This window comes from Notolepis coatsorum, assembly GCF_963971535.1.
Source record: "Notolepis coatsorum genome assembly, chromosome: 5".
Taxonomy (NCBI): Eukaryota; Metazoa; Chordata; class Actinopteri; order Aulopiformes; family Paralepididae; genus Notolepis; species Notolepis coatsorum.
In genome coordinates, this window is record NC_140169.1 from 54062899 (window position 1) to 54083722 (window position 20824).

The 20824-nt window shown below is 41.8% G+C and overlaps 1 protein-coding gene across 2 annotated transcripts in view; it reads right to left on the bottom strand.

Moving 5' to 3' along the window:
- Positions 1 to 7600: 7600 nt before the first annotated feature.
- LOC311228095 (uncharacterized protein) overlaps positions 7601 to 20824 on the bottom strand; it is a 29760-nt gene continuing 16536 nt past the window's right edge. For both annotated transcript variants that reach the window (XM_084314007.1, XM_084314008.1), the window contains exon 3: positions 7601 to 10224. In XM_084314007.1, the coding sequence (XP_084170133.1) occupies positions 8617 to 10224 (1608 nt within the window). In that variant the 3' untranslated portion in view covers positions 7601 to 8616. The remainder of the gene's footprint in view (positions 10225 to 20824) is intronic.

Consider the following 20824-nt stretch of genomic DNA (forward strand, 5'->3'; position numbering starts at 1 on the left):
TTACCGTGTCGTGGCCACCCCTTCACAGTGATGTCACAGATCTGTGACAGTGTGGGGTCGTTGCGTGTCTCTCTTTGGATGAGAGTGTTGGTCACTGGCAGCTGGTTGACGATTGTGGTGTGAAACACCTCTGCTGGGTCTACAGCTGCGGCTGTTTCTGCGGTTTGCAGGGGTAGACGTGACAGTCCGTCAGCATTCCCATGCTGTTTCGTCCCCTTGAACTCGATGTCATATTGATGTGCCCCCAGGAAGAGTGACCACCGCTGTAGCCGCTGCGCCGTCATTATCGGAACGCCTTTCCGGGGATTGAAGATAGATATGAGAGGCTGATGGTCGGTCAGAAGCGTGAACTTTTGACCATACAGGTAGTGGTTAAACTTCTTGACCCCCCATACGAGACTGAGGGCCTCTGTCAATTTGAGCGTAGTTGCGCTCAGCTTTAGTTAATGATCTTGAGGCGAAGGCTATTGGCTTCTCTGAGCCATCTGGAAATGTATGTGACAACACCGCTCCAATGCCATAAGGTGAGGCATCACATGCTAATTTAATGGGTAAAGATGGATTGAAGTGAGCGAGCACCTGTTCTGACGTGATGAGACTCTTAGACTCCTGAAAAGCCTTATTGCAGCTGTCAGTCCACTTCCAGTGTGTTCCTGCCTGCAGCAGCGTGTTCAGAGGGTGCAGCACAGTTGATAGATTGGGTAAAAACTTGTGGTAGTAGTTTACAAGTCCAAGGTAAGAACGGAGCTGAGACACATTCTCTGGTGGTGGTGCTTTAAGCACAGCTTCAATCTTGTCCTGAGATTTGTGTAGGCCGTTCTTGTTGATCACATGTCCGCAGTAGGATATTTCCTTTTTGAAAAACTCACATTTTGGTTGGTTAGCTCGCAGTCCATATTCCCGCAGCCTTGTGAGCACCTGTTCCAGGTTTGATGGATGCTCCTGATCATCCTTGCCGGTGACAAGAATGTCGTCAAGGTAACACTGTGTACCTGGGACTCCTTGTAGTACCTGGTCCATTGTCCTCTGCCAGATAGCTGGGGCTGAAGCTATACCAAACACAAGGCGGTTGTATTGGTAAAGGCCTTTGTGTGTGTTGATAGTCAGATACGGCTTTGATGAATCCTCAACCTCCATCTGCAGGTAAGCTTGAGCCAGGTCAATTTTAGTGAAACGTGCCCCTCCTGACAGGGAGGCAAAGATGTCCTCTATACGGGGCAGAGGATACTGTACGGTGTGGAGCACTGCATTTACAGTTACTTTAAAGTCCCCACAAATGCGCACTTTACTTTGACTTCCTGGCTTTGTGTCTATGTTTTTCTTCATTACTGGGACTATGGGCGTTGCCCATTCACTCCACTCCACCTTGGAAAGCACTCCTGTCTGTTCCAAGCTTTTCAACTCCGCTTCTACTGTGGGGCGGATTGCATAAGGCACGGGCCGGGCTTTATGAAATTTCGGGCTTGCATTCTCCTCTCTCAATCTTTGCCTTTATACCTTTTAGTGTTCCCAGTTCCTTCCCGAACACTTCATGTGCCTCTGCGAGTATCCTTGACAGTCTCCCAGACGTGGCGTTCTTCTCATCTCCTGCTGACACACACAAAGATTTAACAGCATGCCAGTCCAGTTTAATTTTTCTGAGCCACTCACGGCCAAACAGCGGAGGACCCCCATTTGGTATAACATACATGTCCAGCTCCTTAGTTTTGTCTTTGTATTTCACTGTGACCCGTATTTTCCCTTTTGGAGCCACACTTTCTCCGGTGTAAGTCTTCAGCAACACCTTTGTAATTTTCAGAGCTATCTGTGGATACAGTCTTTTGTAGTCATTCTCAGAAATTACTGATAAGGCGGAGCCTGTGTCCAACTCCATTTTGAGTCTCGCTCCTGCCACTTCTGGAGTGATCCATATTATTTTCCGTGCATTTGTCTCTTTCATGCGATGCAGCTCTAGACATCCTAAGTCGCTGCTCTCTGCATCACTTTCATGTTCATCTGAACTCTCTTCAGTCACTCTATGCAGCTTTTTGTATTTCCCTTTGGGTGCTTCTTTCCTGCCACCTTGTGTTTTGTCAGAGTACTGTTTTTTCCCTGATTTGCACACTCTCTCAATGTGACCTTGCTTCTAACATCTTCTACACTCTTTGTCTTTGAACCAACATTCATCTGGATCGTGTGATGTCTTGCCACAACGATAACATTGCTTTCCTGGTTTCAGTGACATTTTATTGGTTTCATACTCTAACCCCTTTTGTTGTATTTCTGATGCTCCCCTTGCTGCAATTTCCATAGATATTGCTATGTTGAGCGCCTTTTTATAATCAAGGTCTTTCTCTGACAGTAGTTTCTTTTGTGTGGCTTCATTATGCATACCACAAACTAGTCTGTCCCTCAACGCATCATTTAGGCCTAGTCTGAAATCAGTGTTCTGACAATCTGCGTAGCTCTGCAACATATTCAGATATGCTTTCCCCTTTGTCCTGATTTCGCTTGTGAAATTTGAAATCTCTCTGCAATTACCAATGGTTTGGGGCTCAAGTGGTTTTGAAGAGTATCCTGAATTTCTTTGAATGTCATCTCCGCGGGCTTCACAGGTGCTAGCAAATTGCGCAGCAGTCCGTAAGTCTTTGCGCCCATCACACTCAACAGAACAACAGCTTTTTGTTCATCGCCGATAAGATTCGCCTGGCAATAAAGCTCCACTCTTTCAACATAACATGTCCAGTCTTCAATACTGCTATCAAATGCAGCCAAAGTGCCAATCAACGACATCTTTTTTTCCATTCAGTCCAAGATTACTCCTGTCAAACTTTTCCACCCGACTCACGTGAACCTCAAGTTATTCTTCTCTCCTTCGTGACTGGTGGCATCCTCCGGTGGTTCCATGAATGAAAAAACGTAGGTACTTTTAATCTCGTCGCCAATTTGTCGTGTATGTTGTCTATTTACACAACTACATAATCCAATAATCACGGAGATGTTGATAGCGTTGAACCCATGGCTTTAATGACGTACCCCAACCCGGCAGTACATTTATACGACCTGTGCGTAACGTAAGCACGCATGACCAGAGGGGCGTATATAGACTAACGTTAAGTAGTCCCTGTATTAACTCCATACATTACAGGAGCCAATGGACAGGCTATTATTTAAAATGACGTCAAAGGCTATGATGGCAACTCGTGGATAAACAACTTGTGAATAAACAATTTGTGTATAAAAAGTGCCAAGTGTCAAGGTTCTAATAATGTCTACCAGCCCACCTGCAACCGCAGAGGAGGCAGAGACTCTCCTAAAGACTCTGATTGCAACTCGCAAAGCCAAACTTGCAGCATGCACAAGGAGATTAAATGAAACTAAAACACTGCTTGTAGACGGTGGAAATGTGGAGTCTGTCAATATACATGTGGAAGTGTTTAACCAAGTTGTTGATGAATTTGACCAGGTACACCAGCAGGTGCAACAGCTGCTATCAGATGAAGGAAAGGTGAAAGATCAAGTGGAGTGGTATGAACCCAAAAATATGAATTTCACAAACTTTTTAAAGGAAGTTCAAGCATGGCGCATTGAACAACATGACCAAGCCAATGTTTGTCCACAGGACAACATCTCCTTTGTAAAAGCATCATCAACAGCCAAATCCTCCCACTCATCTAAATCTTCAAAAACCAAAACATCAAAATATTCTAAATCATCTAGAGCATCCTCTAAGGTATCTTCTGCAGCTAAACTGGCAGCCGCTGAAAAGGCATCACTGCAGGCCAGGTCTGCTGCTTTAAAGGACATACATACTTTAAAACTGGAAGAAACGATGATCAAATCAAAGGCAGCAATGGAAGAAACAACGATCAAATCAAAGGCAGCAATGGAAGAAACAATGATCAAATCAAAAATGGAAAAGATTTTGCTGGATGCACAAATTGCAGCAGCAGATGCCAGGATTAAAGTCCTTCTAAGCAATGACGAGCCTGGATCACAGATGGATGCTATGAATCAATATTATGATGATGGAACCTTTTCCAGTGTTTAGGGTTATTTTCTAGCTATGTGGACTTATAGTAATAGGATCTATGTCTCTAATTCTCGATTTGGCGCATTCTTCCAATTCTCCTCTCACAATAATGTCCCTCCCTCAAGTGAGTCATCTGAAAATTAGCGTATTCGGGACGTCAGGTGGTACGTATTTGCATAATAACACCCGCTCCCCTCTAGCTGCCAGCCGAGCGAGAGCGAGAGAACTGTAAACACTCTCCTTCTCCCTCTCGAGGAAGTCCACCACCGCGCTGCGCCACAGCTCATGCTCCCGAACCGAGAGAGAGAGAACTGTAAACACTCTGCGTGTCCTCCCGGCTCCCTCTCCCAGGAGGACACGCAGAGTGTTTACTTACTTTCTCTCTCTCTCTCTGGACTGACTGTCACTCAAAGTGCTTATGGGCGGAGCCAGGCCATAACAGCCTGATTTCTTGAGGCTGAAAAATTATGGTTGAGTACTTGATTAGAAATATAAACCAATGCATTTTTTTTTGAAAAAAACCGTACAGATGTCTTCAATAGACTCACAGGAATTGTGTAAAGTTGCCCAAATAGTGCTAGGAATAGTAAAATAGTTCCCCTTTAATACTGACTTCAATGGAATTCATTCAATTGACTGCAATACCTAAGACCCCACTGCAGAGGGCAGTGGAACACATCAGCAGTAGTTCTCATGGAGCCACAAAGGCATCTATTCCACAGCAGGAAGAGCATGATGTCAGTAATGTCTCTCATAGAGATCTCAGTGCAATGGTACAAAAACTAAATGAAATAGCTGATTTAATGATCAGACAGCAAAATCTCTCCCTACTTCCCAAAAGAGAGGTCCCAGTGTTTGACGGAAATCTGCTATTTTACCAGTCTTTCATGCTGGCTTTTAAACATGCAATTGAGGACAAGACTAGTTGTTTCCAGGATAGGCTCTACTTTCTTGAACAATTCACATCAGGTTCAGCCAGAGCCATAGTGAGCAGCTGCATGCACATGAATGGGCAAAAAGGATATCCAGAGGCTATGCGACAATTAAAGATACATTTTGGTGACGAGATGAAGATCGCAAATGCTTACCTGGATAAAGCACTGAATTGGACCGCTGTTAAAGCAGATGATGGAAAATCACTCCATTCATATGCCTTATACCTGAGGGGATGTTGCAATGCTATGCAAGACTTGGAGTACATGGATGAACTGGATGTGACATCCAATTTAAGGCTGATATTATCCAAGCTCCCATACAAGCTCTGAGAACGATGGCGGACTAAAGCTTATGAAAAGTTTCAAAAAACAAACATAAGAGCTTGATTCATACATCTGGTGGAATTTATGGAAGCACAGGCTAACATCTTACTGCACCCTGTGTTTGGAGACATTAAAGACCCAACTCCGATTAAAAGCTTAATCTCAAAGAGCAAAACATTCGACTTGAGAGCACAGAAAAGGGGCAGTAGCTTTGTTACCACGGTAGCAGCAGCAGCTGGAGAGTGCAGTACCAAACAACAAACAGCCAAAGTACAGCAACACATAAGCACTCGGGTTGCTATTCCGACCATATGCAGTCTCTGCAAAGGCAAACATGCAATATTGGATTGTTTGCGGTTTAAATCGGAGCCACATGAGAAGAAAGTGGAACATCTAAAAAGGAATGGCCACTGCTTTGGATGCTTAAAGAAAGGTCACATGAGCAAAGAGTGCAAAAGGAAACTAGATTGCCAGATATGTCAGAGAATACATCCAACATTGCTGCATATTGATGGCAAAGGCTCAAAGCAGGAAACTGCACAACACCTGATTCCCACAGATTCTAATGGAACAAGAATCAACAGTGCATTAGTCTCAGCAGATCAAGGAACAGGGGCCGGCAAGGAATGCGCACTAGCAATTGTGCCGGTTCAGTTAAAAGTCGCTAAAGACAACAATACTATTTTAACCTATGCTTTTCTTGACCCAGGAAGCTCAGCTACATTTTGCACCGAAAACCTCATGAATCGGCTGAAGGCCAAAGGACGCAGAACCCAAATTCTTCTACGAACAATGGGACAGGAAAGACCTGTCAAGAGCTATGAGCTCAAAGGACTTGAGGTAGGCAATTTAGAGGGTGATGTATGGATTGACTTGCCTAAAGTATACACCCAAGCGAAGATTCCTGTTTCGAAGGAAAACCTACTCACCCAGTCTGATCTGAAGAATTGGCCTTATCTCAGTGGAATCCAATTAAATGAGATCGAGGCTGACATTGAAATCCTAATAGGAATGGATGTTCCGAAAGCCATGGAACCCTGGCAAATAATAAATAGTCAAGGAAACGGACCGTATGCAGTCAAGACACAGCTAGGATGGGTGGTCAATGGCCCGCTCAACTCTTGTTCTGCTATGGAGGAATCTGGAACGAAGTCAGTGTCAGTTAATCGCCTCAATGGAAGATTTGAAGGATATGCTGATCAAGCAGTACAACCAGGACTTCCCTGAAAAGAAGCATGAAGAAAAAAGGGAGATGTCATGTGAGGACAGGAGGTTCATGGACCTGGCAACAAATTGTTGTTTTTAAAAACGGTCACTACAACTTATCTTTGCCTTTTCGAGACAAAGATGTTGTCCTGCCTGACAACTATCAAATGGCAGCGCAACGCACAGTGAACCTAGCCAAAAGGTTCAAAAGAGATTCTGCTTATGCTGCAGAGTACAAGGCCTTTATGGAGAAGGTACTGGCTAAAAGGCATGCAGAAAAGGTGCCGCAAGAGCAGCTCCAAAGGCACGACGGCCATGTGTGGTATATACCTCATCACAGGGTTTACCACAAACAGAAGAAAAAAACTCAGAGTTGTCTTTGACTGTTCCTCGTCGTACGAAGGCCGATCTCTCAATACAGAACTTCTCCAAGGTCCAGATTTGGCTAATTCCTGGGAGGCTAGTAATAGCCAGATACGTGTATTATATTAAATCCATTGGCATTTCGTCCCTATACACGCTACACTTAAAGATTCAAATGCATATGATCGGTATTATGTTCCATCATGAATGCATGAAAGCGGGGGGGGGGGGGGGGGGGGGTCGTTTCTGATTAATTGATTGTCAATAACGGCATTCGTTAGTACAACCCCATACCCTGATGGCTATGAAAACAAGGCACAATCAAGCTGAAATTGACGTTAAATTTCTCTTACATGTGACCGGTGGGATTCCAGAAAGATTATTCCAATTATTCGATTGCCATCTGGTAGATCGTATGTCCATTTGGGCCACGACATAACCCACCACAGCATAATGAATCGGTGGTCCCGAAAACTCTCTTAATGCCCCATATCTCTAGTTTCATGAAGTCAGTTTATAAATATATATACAGCTCATGTATCTCCATTACATAAAGGTGGAGATAGATGTAATTTCTCACTCGGAGACGACCCTTCGGACCAGAATTCAAGGTTGAACCGCTATTTTCAAAAAATTATCATTTTTGCATTCAGAAGATGAAGCCTTTCATACAAAGTAGGTTCAAATGTAATATTTAATTATCACTTGAGATACAGTTGACATCTGAGATCTCAATTCACACCTTTCCACTTATCTTGACACTTATAATTCATCCATATTATTAGCTAATCATACATTCAAATGAGAATATTTCAAAGTTGGGATCAATTCACTTTTTAATTCAAGATGTCAATTTTATTTTAAGTATTTTACAAGTTGTCATGAAAAGGTTTTACTATCCAACCTAATGACAAGTAAATGTGAATGGATGTTCTATCAGAAAGTAAACAATTTGTTTAAATTTTAATTGATTGAATTTGAAGTGAATTGATTCCAACCCTATAATGTTTTGATAGTTTCATCATTAGTAAGGTCATTACTCGTCAATATACACACAATAATGACAAAATAGTTAGTTACTTGTGCAACAGGTTGCTCTGCAATTCCCATAAACCCACAAGCAGTTATATGGTAGGAGAAACATCTAGAAAAAGACAATACATGGAACATTACTCTAAAATAAACACATCCTGTGAAAGTAAAAAAAACCATGCCCAACTAGGAATGTTGACATAAGATAAGATATTCCTTTATTGATCCCCTTGGGGAAATTCAGGACAATATGTGTGCCATTAGTTAAAATCACTAGTGTCCACATAAAAATATGAGTCCATACCAGAAGCAGTTTTCCCCTCCAGTGTGTACACCACATGTTTGTTAACTAGCTTGGCTCTGGTCACCCCATACTGAGGTCAGAAAGTTCCTATGATCCCAGTATGTAAAACACTAGAACAATGTGTGTTCACTCTTATACCAATGACACATTGTCCCAGGAACATCCACACCGTCTGTCTCACTCCTCAGAGCGACAGAAACACAACTGTTGTTGTCAATGAAAACTGTGTCTATAGTACTGCTTCTCTCTCACAGAAACTTCTGTGCAGGACAAAAGCTTGAACGGTCGAATATTACTACCACTATTATTCTTATGATTGTTGATGGACTGATAATGCTGTAAAGCTGTAATGACGTACTGAAGTGTTTTCCACACTGGGCCACACATTCATTATGAGTGGAACTCTTCTAACACTGGTCCAGCAGTAGGGTTCATCTCCTCTAATGTGCAGGTGAATAGACAGGGTTGACATTTCCCTGAATCTTCTCTCCCAAGTGAATTTTCTCATGTTTTCTCAAATATCCTAATCTACTGAATCTCTTCTCACACAGACCACAATGATGTGGCTTCTCTCTTGTGTGAATTATCTGGTGTGATTTCAGAGCAGACCGTCGACGAAAGCTCTTCTCACACTGGTCACAGGAGTAGGGCTTCTCTCCTGTGTGAATTCTTTGGTGTGATTTCAGACTATGCAGTCGACTAAAGCTCTTCTCACACTGGTCACAACAATAAGGCTTCCGTCCTGTGTGAATTACCTGGTGTTTTTTCAGACCATCTTGACAACTAAAGCTCTTCTCACACTGGTCACATGAGTAGGGCTTTTCTCCTGTGTGAATTCTGTGGTGTGATTTCAGATGATTTCCTTGATTAAAGCTCTTCCCACACTGGTCACATGAGTAGGGCTTCTCTCCTGTGTGAATTCTCTGGTGTGATTTAAGACTAGACAGATGACTAAAGCTCTTCTCACACTGGTCACAGAAGTAGGGCTTCCATCCTGTGTGAATTATCTGGTGTGATTTCAGATGAGACAGCCTACTAAAGCTCTTCTCACACTGGTCACAAAAGTAGGGCTTCCATCCTGTGTGAATTATCTGGTGTGATTTCAGAGTAGACCGTAGACTAAAGCTCTTCTCACACTGGTCACAGGAGTAGGGCTTCTCTCCTGTGTGAATTCTTTGGTGTGATTTCAGACTATGCAGTTGACTAAAGCTCTTCTCACACTGGTCACAACAATAAGGCTTCCGTCCTGTGTGATTTCCCTGGTGTTTTTTCAGACCATCTTGACACCTAAAGCTCTTCTCACACTGGTCACAAGAGTAGGGCTTTTCTCCTGTGTGAATTCTCTGGTGTGATTTCAGATGATTTCCCTGATTAAAGCTCTTCCCACACTGGTCACATGAGTAGGGCTTCTCTCCTGTGTGAATTCTCTGGTGTGATTTCAGATGAGACAGCCTACTAAAGCTCTTCTCACACTGGTCACAGAAGTAGGGCTTCCATCCTGTGTGAATTATCTGGTGTGATTTCAGATGAGACAGCCTACTAAAGCTCTTCTCACACTGGTCACAGGAGTAGGGCTTCTCTCCTGTGTGAATTATCTGGTGTGATTTCAGAGTAGACAGTTGCCTAAAGCTCTTCTCACACTGGTCACAGGAGTAGGGCTTCTCTCCTGTGTGAATTCTCTGGTGTGTTTTCAGATGAGACAGTAGACTAAAGCTCTTCTCACACTGGTCACAGGAATAGGGCTTCTCTCCTGTGTGAATTATCTGGTGTAATTTCAGACCACTCGGTTGACTAAATCTCTTCTCACACTGGTCACAGGAGTAGGGTTTCTTTCCTGTGTGAATGCGTTGGTGTTTATCGAGATTCATCTTTGAACTGAAGCTTTTTCCACACTGGTCACAGGTGTAGGGCTTCTCTCCTTGTGTGAATGTGCTGGTGTTTATTGAGATTGCTCTTTGAACTGAAGCTTTTTCCACACTGGTCACAGCAGAGACCTTTTCTTCCATCCAAGCCTCTTGGTTTCTTCCCAGGCCTGACAGGACAGCTATCTGGATGGAGAAGAGTGTCAGAGGAAGGAGAGATTTGGTGATTTATTCAGCTTTAATTTCCATGTAAGAGGTTTATAATGGTACGTAGCTGGGTTTTACATAGTTTAAGAACACAGTGTAGTCCAGAGTCATCTACAGTTGTAGACTTAAACCACTTTGTTTCAAGCACCAGTTAGTCAACAGTTTCTGGAGCAGGAGTGGTTACATCATGGCTATGGTTAAGGTCGGTTTTAAATTTAGTCCGGGACAAAAGCCCCTTTAGTCTCAGGTTATGACAGATTTAAGTGTCACCTTATGGATCAAACCTTATATCACGCTATGGGAAATTTCATATCTCAGTAACAATATAAACTCCTCAAAAAAGTTTCAGAAACGTTATTTCGGTTGATTATTCCTCTCCTTTAATAATACCATAATACCAATAATACCAAACGGGCCTTGCAGGGGATTTTGGTAAATTATTTTGGGCCACTACCCACACGGTTAGCTGTGTTGCTCATTCCACGAATGCACAATCCTTACAAGTTGTACCTCGTTGTAAAGGTGACTAATCAGCCTTTCCAAAGATATAAAATACAACACCAATTGGTATTATTAAAGGGGAGGAATAATCAACCGAAATAACGTTTCCGAACTTTTTTTGAGTTTATATCGCAATATAGTAAAATTTCTGTAAATTGGATGAAACATTAGTCTACAAAATAACCACATAATCCATGACTACTTTTTAATAATCATGAGTGTAAACTAAATAAAAATTAAAGGCACTTTGTCTTTTCTCCTTTTATTTGGAAGCATAATTATGCTGAATACCTCTTCACCTACGACTGAACTCCTGTACATGGCACCAACACTAAACTGCAACTAAAGATAATTTTTTATTGATTAACACTTTAAGGACCGTCCACGTATATATACGTGTTACGGTGCCATGCATTGTGGACCAGACCCACGAGTTAACTCGTGGCGAGTTGTTATTGTTTTATTCCATATTTATAACGGTATTAACGTCCGCCATCAACTTGCAGGACCTACCCGCATATTTGATTTTCGAAACATGAAATACCGGCCAGATCCGCTTAGGGGCGCCATCGCTCCACTGCAGTATCATTGAGGGTGATTGAAAAAAAAGAAATGTTTACTATCTGTGGGCGTTTCATTTGAGCCTCGATTCCAAACGAACACCCGCCATCTTTGATCCCGTTACCGAACGCATATTTCAGCCTGGAATAATGGGATTTATGATTAGCCAATGGACATATCGATCTACCAGATTCCGATGACTACTGACGAAATGCTGCCGGCGATCACATGGCCTGACGGTAGGATACTATTCCCCCAAATTACAGCTGGATTGGACATTGTTTTAAAACCTAACGTGATCGATCAATGAACATGGCTGATTGAACGCACACTATATTGCTAATCAATAATATTAATCGGCGTCGCCCGCCGCTCCCATTTCATCCATAGATGCTCTGTAATAGTCCGGATGCTACAGTTTGTTTTATTTCATTCGTTTATATATATAGCAGAAATGGCGTTTGATATAACGTGACTAGCTTTTAGCCTCATATCTAGCTTTCCAGAAAAAAGACTAGGCGAAAAGTGCAATAAACCTTATATTCACGGCGCTATAAAATGACAACCAACCGATGGATTTTTATTTTCTTTAAGCCATTATGAAGGCACGGTTTATGCACTCAAGTGACAATGATAATGGACAGATAGCAATACTATAAAGTAGGGGTGCACCGATATGAAAATTGGCCACCGATACCGATTGTTCAACTAACACAATCGGCCGATACCGATACTTGTGGCAAAAAATAAGTATTTGTAATTTTTTTTTAATTTTTTTTTTAATTTTTTTTTTTTTTTTAATGAAACTACTGTATATTTGTATGTGTATGTTTGTATTTGTAGGCCTCTTTACTTACTTAAAAAAAGGAAACATCAAGAAATATGTTTAATTTATGGTATCACTATCTCCCAGTATCGTCTGGCGGCCTGCAGAGGGATACTATTTTCTCAACCAGAGCTTTCAACCAATGCAATGGAACCATTCTGGCGGCCTGCAGCGGGATACTATTCTCTCAACCAGAGCTTTCAACCAATGCAATGGAACCATTTTGATTGACAGTCGATTCGGCCAATTACGCCACACCGCTAGCACCCACCTCCTGCTGTTCTTACCACCAATCGGCAAGCGTTTATTCATTTTCTACTTCGGGGGCATGCCGCCATTGATCTGCTTGCGAGAATGCGAGTCAAACTCAGAACCACAACAAGCTAATACGTTAGCTGCCCGGCAGTGCCCGCCGACCAGCGCGCTCCACAGGATGGCCAAACGAGACACAATGATTTTACTGCAACAAATGTTATAATAAAACAAAGCCTTTCTATACATTTGTCTGGTTGAAAACTTTATTAACAGATTGCAGAATGGGTAGTTGGGTACGGAATGGAACCGAGCTATGAACGGCTTGCTTGCTATCTTCGGGTAAATACTATGCTGATGTAATTGAACGTGTAACTAACTATATAACGTTAATGCCACAAAACGAATGTTTGTCATTTTAACAGCAGATACCTTCTTAAATGCCATCCTCCCGACAGAGCGGTGTTGATGGGGAGCTCTGATGGGTTCGCTTGGTTGTGTTATTAGCATTGAACAGCTAACCGAAAGCTAGCGTTAACTAATGTTAAAGGTTTAGCCATAACGTTACGTTGGCTAAAGTTGGGGCTATTCATAATCCAGCAATAATGGCTGCAGACCTGCAAGCAAAGTACAGCAAGTTGGCCAAGGAGTATTCCAACGTAAATCACATTTTCACCAGTAACGTTAGTCTTCTGCCTCCCGGTAGCTCATGCTGCAACGGAATGGAACTGAGCTATGAACGGACTCGGAGTAATGCCTTGCTATGGGTAATAATAATATGCTGATGTTATTGTCCGTGTAACACTAACTATATAACGTTAATGCCACAAAACGAATGCCTTGTTAATCATAAGTAGTAACTGATGCAGTAGCTTGTGTGTGTGTGTGTGGGGGACGGCGGGCGTTGTGCAGGTAGGTCGCGAGTGAACTTTTATTTTTTTTGCCTTTTGACGCTACACATTGATGGTTATTTATTGGCGACTGCTATCGGCACATTTGAGCTTATCGGCCGATAGCAGTCAACAAGGCACTTATCGGCCGATACCGATACCCGACCGATATATCGGTGCACCCCTACTATAAAGTATATATATAGCTGTTAGAAAGTACATCGGTTTGTTGACAAAGCTCGGTCCTCTGGACTATAAATCGCCGCGGGACTTTGGTCGTCAATGTGTTAATCTAAACTATTATTTTACCAGAAAAACAACAAATCGATTCTATTTGCAATTTAATATTTCAATTTTTTTTACTAGTATCCTTAGGTCACATGGGTAGTTAGAAAATAATCAGAATTCCAATGACGCGCAATTGTTATTTCATAATAGACACAGACAGCGCGGACCTTCAATGACGCGCAATTGGTATTTCATAATAGACAGACCACCGCAAGCAATGGGTCCAATGTGTCAAGCAAAAAAATATATATAAAAATGAACTGGATAGTTGATGATAAACATTTAATTTCATTAGCTGAAACATTCTAAATTCATTAAGTCTGCTATAAGCCATTCTCCCTTTGTGTGTGTGTGTGCTCGTGCATGCTCGCGTCCCATCTCTGGTCTGTAGAAAGACCAGATGAGGTCAGAGGAGTTTGATAGTACTGAGGATGGCCAGATAATGTTTATATTTAAACTTAAAAATGATCATGCAACATTAAAATAAATTGTTGTAGGAGTAGTTTGGGAGAGGGAGGTAGGGAGGAGTTTTAGTTTGTGTGGTAACAATAATTTATTGAAATTGAGAAGTTTAGACTTTAGTTTAGTTTTACAACAGAAATAACATTTAGTTATAATGAACTGCTTTTTATCTATTGACTCATTATAGCTACTTTATTATTTTGAAATAATATAACAACGGCCCGTTACTATGACATTATTTATCATTACATACTAGAGCTGCCGCGGTATTAATGTTTTCCTTACCGCACAAATTTGCAAAATATTTCCTACCGCTGCGGTTATTACACAAAAAAAATAAAAATAAAAAGTTTGAAATGCATTTTTTTTTTGTAGTCTACTCTTTATAGCATATAGCCTGCCTCTAGTCTAAATGTCTATCTTTAGAGGATGACTTTGCAGCATGAATATTGTTTGTGATTCGGCAAGCACGCATTCGTTATTAAAAGTGAAACACGGATTCGAAGTCTCCCCTCTGGTTGTGTTACCCCCCCGACCCTTTCTTCTTCTTATTATGATTATTATAACGTTACTACTTATGATTACAAAGGCATTCGTTTTGTGGCATTAACGTTATATAGTTACACGTTCAATAACATCAGCGTTTTTACCGGACCATAGCAAGGCAAGCGTTACTCAATTCATATCTCAGTTCCTTTCTTTGCTCAGAGCGTGCCGAGTTGTGCCCATTCTGCGGTCTGTTAATAAAGTTTTCAATCAGACAAGTGTATAGAACGAAGGGCTTTTATTATAACATTTGTTGCAGTAAAATCATTATGCCTCGTTCCCCCTGAGGAGCGACGGTAAGCCACTCCGGTCTCCGGCGGGAGCTAACGTATTAGCCGTGTTGTGAGCTCTGATAAATGGCTGACATTCAGGAAGTAAAAACCTAATACGCGCTTGCCGATTGGTGGTAACACACTGCAGGACGCTCCAACGTGTGACACGTCTCTCTTCTGACCAATCAGTGGTCTGCAGTGTTTCATGTGACTTTTCTGGTACCCAATAGGGTCGCTTGGAACCTTGACAGAGGAGTAGGGTATATCTGCAGAGCCGCAAGCCCGACGAGAGCAGGGTACTTTATTATTATTATAAAAAACAGCAGTGATGCGGTATTCAGCCAAACTCTGCGGTGGGCGTGATGTCACAGCGATACCGCGGTAATACCGATACTGCGGCAGCTCTATTACATACATACTGTAGCTAAATGGTGTTTTTCATTCAGGGAACAAAATTAACTTTTTAGCTTTAGATAAAATTACCAGCCAGATATATTTTTACTGGCCAAAAATTATAAATAGCGTTTTAGTTTATCTCCATGAGTTATTATATGTATTGTGTGTTATTTCTCAACTCCACGCTATGGTAGTGCTTGTGCCAGCACAGGAGATATGATAAAAAAAATTATATATAGGCTATAAACATATTTAAATCAATCAAATCTTCCTTATTAAAATAGGCTCAGGAATCAAGATTGTTAAAGCTAATTAGCCTAATCCATGTAAAAAAAAACTAAAAAAAAAGAGTAGCCTATAGTACATTAACTCTTGGTTTCTTCCCAGGCCTGACAGGACAGCTATCTGGAGGGAGATAGTGATGGAGAAGAGTGTCAGAGGAAGGAAAGAAAGAATAGGTGATTTAGTTTCTATGTAAGAGGGTTACATATTTAACTATGGTATTATAATAGAGGAGATTCTGGCCTTTCAAATGATTCCTCACATGACCCTATAAAGCCATTTATAGGCCTGGCATTTTATATTCTACATTCATATTGCATGTGTCCGGATGGCAAAATCCAGTACTGCATCTACAAAAGCCCCAGTAAATGATCTGCCCATTGTTAATTAGTTTAGATATTGACTATACTTGATCTTAAGAAGTAGCTGAATGAGCTCAGTTGCATCTTTTAGCCATTGTCAGCATGGTTATTCACCATCAAAGATGAAAAAAATATATATAATTTATATTCTCCTTTGGTTCATTACAATTTACTAGGGCTGTCACGATTCGTCGACCATGTCGACTATGAAGTTTCATCGATTTGCATATTCATGATCAAAGCATCATATTGTTGTTACTTGTATAATAATAATAATAATGACTTGGATTTATATAGCGCTCTTCATGGCACCCAGAGCGCTTCACAGAGTCCATTATTCGTTCATACACAGTCATACCGGTGGTGGTAAGCTACAATTGCAGCCAGAGCTGCCCTGAGGCAGACTCACGGAAGCGTGGCGAATAATCATCGCCTACGGCCCCTCCGACCACCACCAACATTCATTCACATGCATACACATTCATACGAGGCAAGTAGGTTAAGTGTCTTGCCCAAGGACACAACGGCGATGGGATGGACATGGGCTTGAGCGGGATTCGAACCACCAACCCTTCGATCATTGGACGACCCGCTCTACCCCTGAGCCAAAGCCGCCCCAATGCCTTTTGCGGTGGAAATGGCAGACTTTCAAAGTCATAACATTCGCAACGTGTAATCTAACTAGTGCGCAATGAATCACATTAGAAATATATATAACTTCTCTTAATCGACTATTTGTGATTCTGCCTAGAGCCAGGACTCGACAGTGCGCGTTCACTCGCATTTGATGTTTCACGTCAACTCCAGCTGAAAGGGAGGGGCTGAGCCCAATACCCGCCACCTTCAGGTTTAAAAGCTATGACAGCCTGTGCCAACTCCTCTTGCGAGTCGTGCTGTTTCTATGTAAACTCTGCAAGCAACGGGTCTAATAAATAAATAAACATTGCGGTAAAAACCATAAAGGTCCCATGCATTATAAATGGCCTTTTCCAGTGTTTAGCATTGTATCCTAGCAATTGGGGATTATATCAATGTGGTCTGTGTCGTTAATTATCATATTGACTCATCAGTCTAGTCTCGCGTTCACGAGATCTTCCCTCACTCAACTAAGCTGTTCTGATTTGACAGTATTGCTGGCGTGAATAAGGTACTGATTTGCAGTAACGCCCCCTCTATGGTTGTAGCGCATAGTGTAACCCGACACTTCCTCAAACGGGTTTTGACAGAGGCAGAGAACGAGCGAGAGAGAGAGGGACCGGCGGGACCGTGCAGAAGTGTGTGTAAATGTGTGTGCGCAATCTCTCTCCCTCGTCGGAGCATTTACACACAAACATGACTGCGTGTGTGTCTGGGACACATCTCTCCTCTCTCTCTTGCTTGCTCGTTCTCTCTCTCGCATGTATCACGCTCAGGGTTGGGCATTGTTTGGATTTGAACGATTCCGGTTCCAATTCTCCATTTCGATTCCAGTACTAAACGATTCTCGATTCCGATTCTTTGAGGTGCAGGTCAAAACAGGTCACAGCTTATTTCACAGGAGATTCTTTTTTTTCATACTATTCCAGAACCAGAAGTTAGGAACCGGTTCCTATTAGAACCAGTTCTCGGTGCCCAACCCTATGTGTGGGTGACTGTCACTGAAAGTGCTTATGGGCGGAGCCCATCCAATAACAGCCTGAAATCCTGAGGCTGAAAAATGATGCTTTTGAGTACTTCATTAGAAATATAAAACAATGAATGAAAACTTTATTTAACAGATTGCAGAATGGGTACAATACAGTACGGCTCAATACACACAATTGTTAAGGGGATGCAGACCTGAGAAAGACGTTTGTCTTGTTTCCATCAGGGTCCCCCATTTTCAATTCATAGACATTTATGACATACACAACATACATGACATTTATGGTATAGGGACATATAGGTATTTAGTACCGATACATTTGTGACAAACGGTATTCAAATATACAGTACCGTTACCCCTAGATCCTGACAGAGTATATACATATGATGGGGTGGAGACTGTACATTTGGAGGGGGTGGGTGGGAGAGAAATATACATACGGCGGGGAGGGAATATATACATGCGGTGGGGAGGAGACTGTCTATTAGGAGGTGGTGGGGGATTTGGGCATTTACGGTGGCCAGTTTCGAATTGCAGCCTCCCGTAGGTGCTCTTTAAGAGCGGTTTTGAATGTGGGTAGGGATTCACATTCCTTTACAGCTTTGGGTAGGGCGTTCCACATTGATGTGGCATAATTGCGAAACGTGTTTAGTCCCTTGTTTGAGCCGAATCTGGGTTTAACATGATTTGTTGAGCTTCCTCTGGTGTAGCGATTGTGGTATTCACTGACCTTTGGGGAGTATTTTGACATGTACATGGGTACCTTAGTCGTATAATGTATCTTGTAGACCAGGCCCATTGCAAGTTGCTGTACTCTGTCGTCTACTCTAAGCCATCCTAGGTTGTCAAAGTGGGCAGGGGTGAGGTGGGTTCTGGGGGTAAGGTCAAGTAGTAGTCTGACCAGTTTGTTTTGTGATGTTTGTAATCTTGTAATCTTCGGAAAATCACGTGATCGGCCCCGATCACGTGATCGGATCGGGACATCCCTACACACAATACATATACTATCCCTGTTTTTCAGCATCTAGCTACAGGCATGGATACATTGTATGTACTGATAAATAATGTCATAGTAACGGACGGGTGTTATAAGATAAGAATAAACGTTATTGTCCCAGAGGGGAAAATTTACTTGAAACATCAGTGCTGCATCATTCTGCGATAACAGTATAAACAAAGAAAAAATATATACAATCATTCATTCGTTCAGTTAGTAAAAAGGACAGATGTCTTCCACAGGAATTGTGTAAAGTTTCCCAAATAATGCAAGGAATAGCAATGCATGTCCCCTTTAACTAACGTTAGCTGCTAACTAAGCTAAGCTAAATAGCTCACAGATACAGGAGAAATTAGTTTCGTGGAGTTCCAATAGTGTGGAAAGGGGGGGGGGGGCTGAGCCTGTCTCTCTCTCTCTCTTTCTCACTCTACGTTCAATAAAGTAGCCAAACGTTACACTATAAAAACGAACTGGATAGTTAAATTATATAATAATTTATAAATATTGTAAAATCATTAAGTCTGCTATAAGCTATTCTCCCTCTCTCTTGTGTGTGTGTGTGTGTATACATTTACTATAGGCTACTCTTTTTGACATGGATTAGGCCAATTAGCTTTAACAAGCCTGATTCCTGAGCCTATTTTATTCAAAAGGAAGATATCGTTTTAAATATGTATATAAAAAATAAATTGTAATCGTATCTCCTGTGCTGGCAAAAGCACTACCATAGCATGGAGTGGAGAGATAACACACAATTAGGGATGTCCCGATCAGGTTTTTTTGCTCCCGATCCGATCATGTGATTTTGAGTATCTACCGATACCGATCTTTCCCGATCCGATAATAATATATATATATTTTTTTTTTATTTATTTATTTTTTTTCAACAAGCATGACCATGTTCACGTCTTAAACTCATACTGAGGCCTTAGTTTTGGTTTTAAATTGCATCATCATTCATTTATTTATTGTCACACAGAGCATAAGAATTTTGCCAAAACAAACCAATAGTATCCAGCTGCAGAACGGCAGACCAGCCACATCAGACTCAAACGCATTTCCTTTGATTTAATTATACATCAAATGATTTATGTCAAGGATTGCAATGCCTCGCTTGAATGAAGTTAACTTTTCACCTGGATAACGTCAACATTCAGGGTGAATGTAATGTGAGAAATTGGGATTAAAAAAAATAAAAATTAAAAGTGAGTGTGGCTAGTCTGCCGTTCTGCAGCTGGATACTACTATTGGTTTGTTTTGGCAAAATTCTTCTGCTCTTTGTGACGTCACGTTATTGAAGACCATGTCACGCTAACGTGACTATAACTTTTCGAATAATTCACATTATTATTTCAGTATTTCCGTTTCCGGCTGTGACTGCAGCCAAAGCAGCGCGTGGGCTTTGGCTCATTCTTTCCCTCACACAGCACAAGCACGGAGGTCGAAAGCCCAGTAGGTGGCATACCTACTGGCATTATCAAATAGCTCAGCTGACTGAGCTGAGCCGCCCCCCTCAGTCAGACAATGGCGGCCGCGGGCCAACAGCAACAGGGTCGTCTCAACAATGACCCATTATCCCGTGGGCTTGGAAGAAAACGAAGACCAGACCTCTGGGCATACTTTAGATATATAGAGCTCGAAGGAGCTACAGAATGTATTGTTGAAAAAAGTGAAACACGAGGAGAGCCCGCTCAGCCCGGGGAGAAATGTGGTCATCGAATTAAGGGAAAAAACACCACTAATCTCAAACGACATCTGAAGACATTCCACAAGGAAATCCAGGTAAATGTGAAAATGCATTAGCACCATATGACAGAGTTAATTTGTATGGACTAGTATAATTTGTATGGACTAGTATACCATGGAGCCATTTGTGGTGGATTAGCCCGTCTGTTGCTAGCTACTAGCTAGCTAGGCCCCTGATGCTTGCTAACGCTAGCCACGTGACACCTAGCCAACGTACTGTGACTGTGTGAGCCAGACGAACACAATTAATGACCAACAGATTGATTAACAGTAACCTAAGGTGACAATTCAACTGCATCGATTTGAAAATGTTAGAATCGCAATTTCAATGTGTGCAGTAGTGCTGCTGTTATTCTCAATGTCCGTTACAACCAACACTATGCCATACGCTACTGCATCAACGTTATGATTAACAAAGGCATACGTAACGTTGTGTGGCATTAAGTATTAACACATATACACACTTTAAGTTACTACTATTAGTTACTTTATTAATTCGTATCGTGAGGTTACCGTTATAATTTACATTACATTGAAAAGATACGAAGCTATATTTTTTAAAGGTGCATTTATT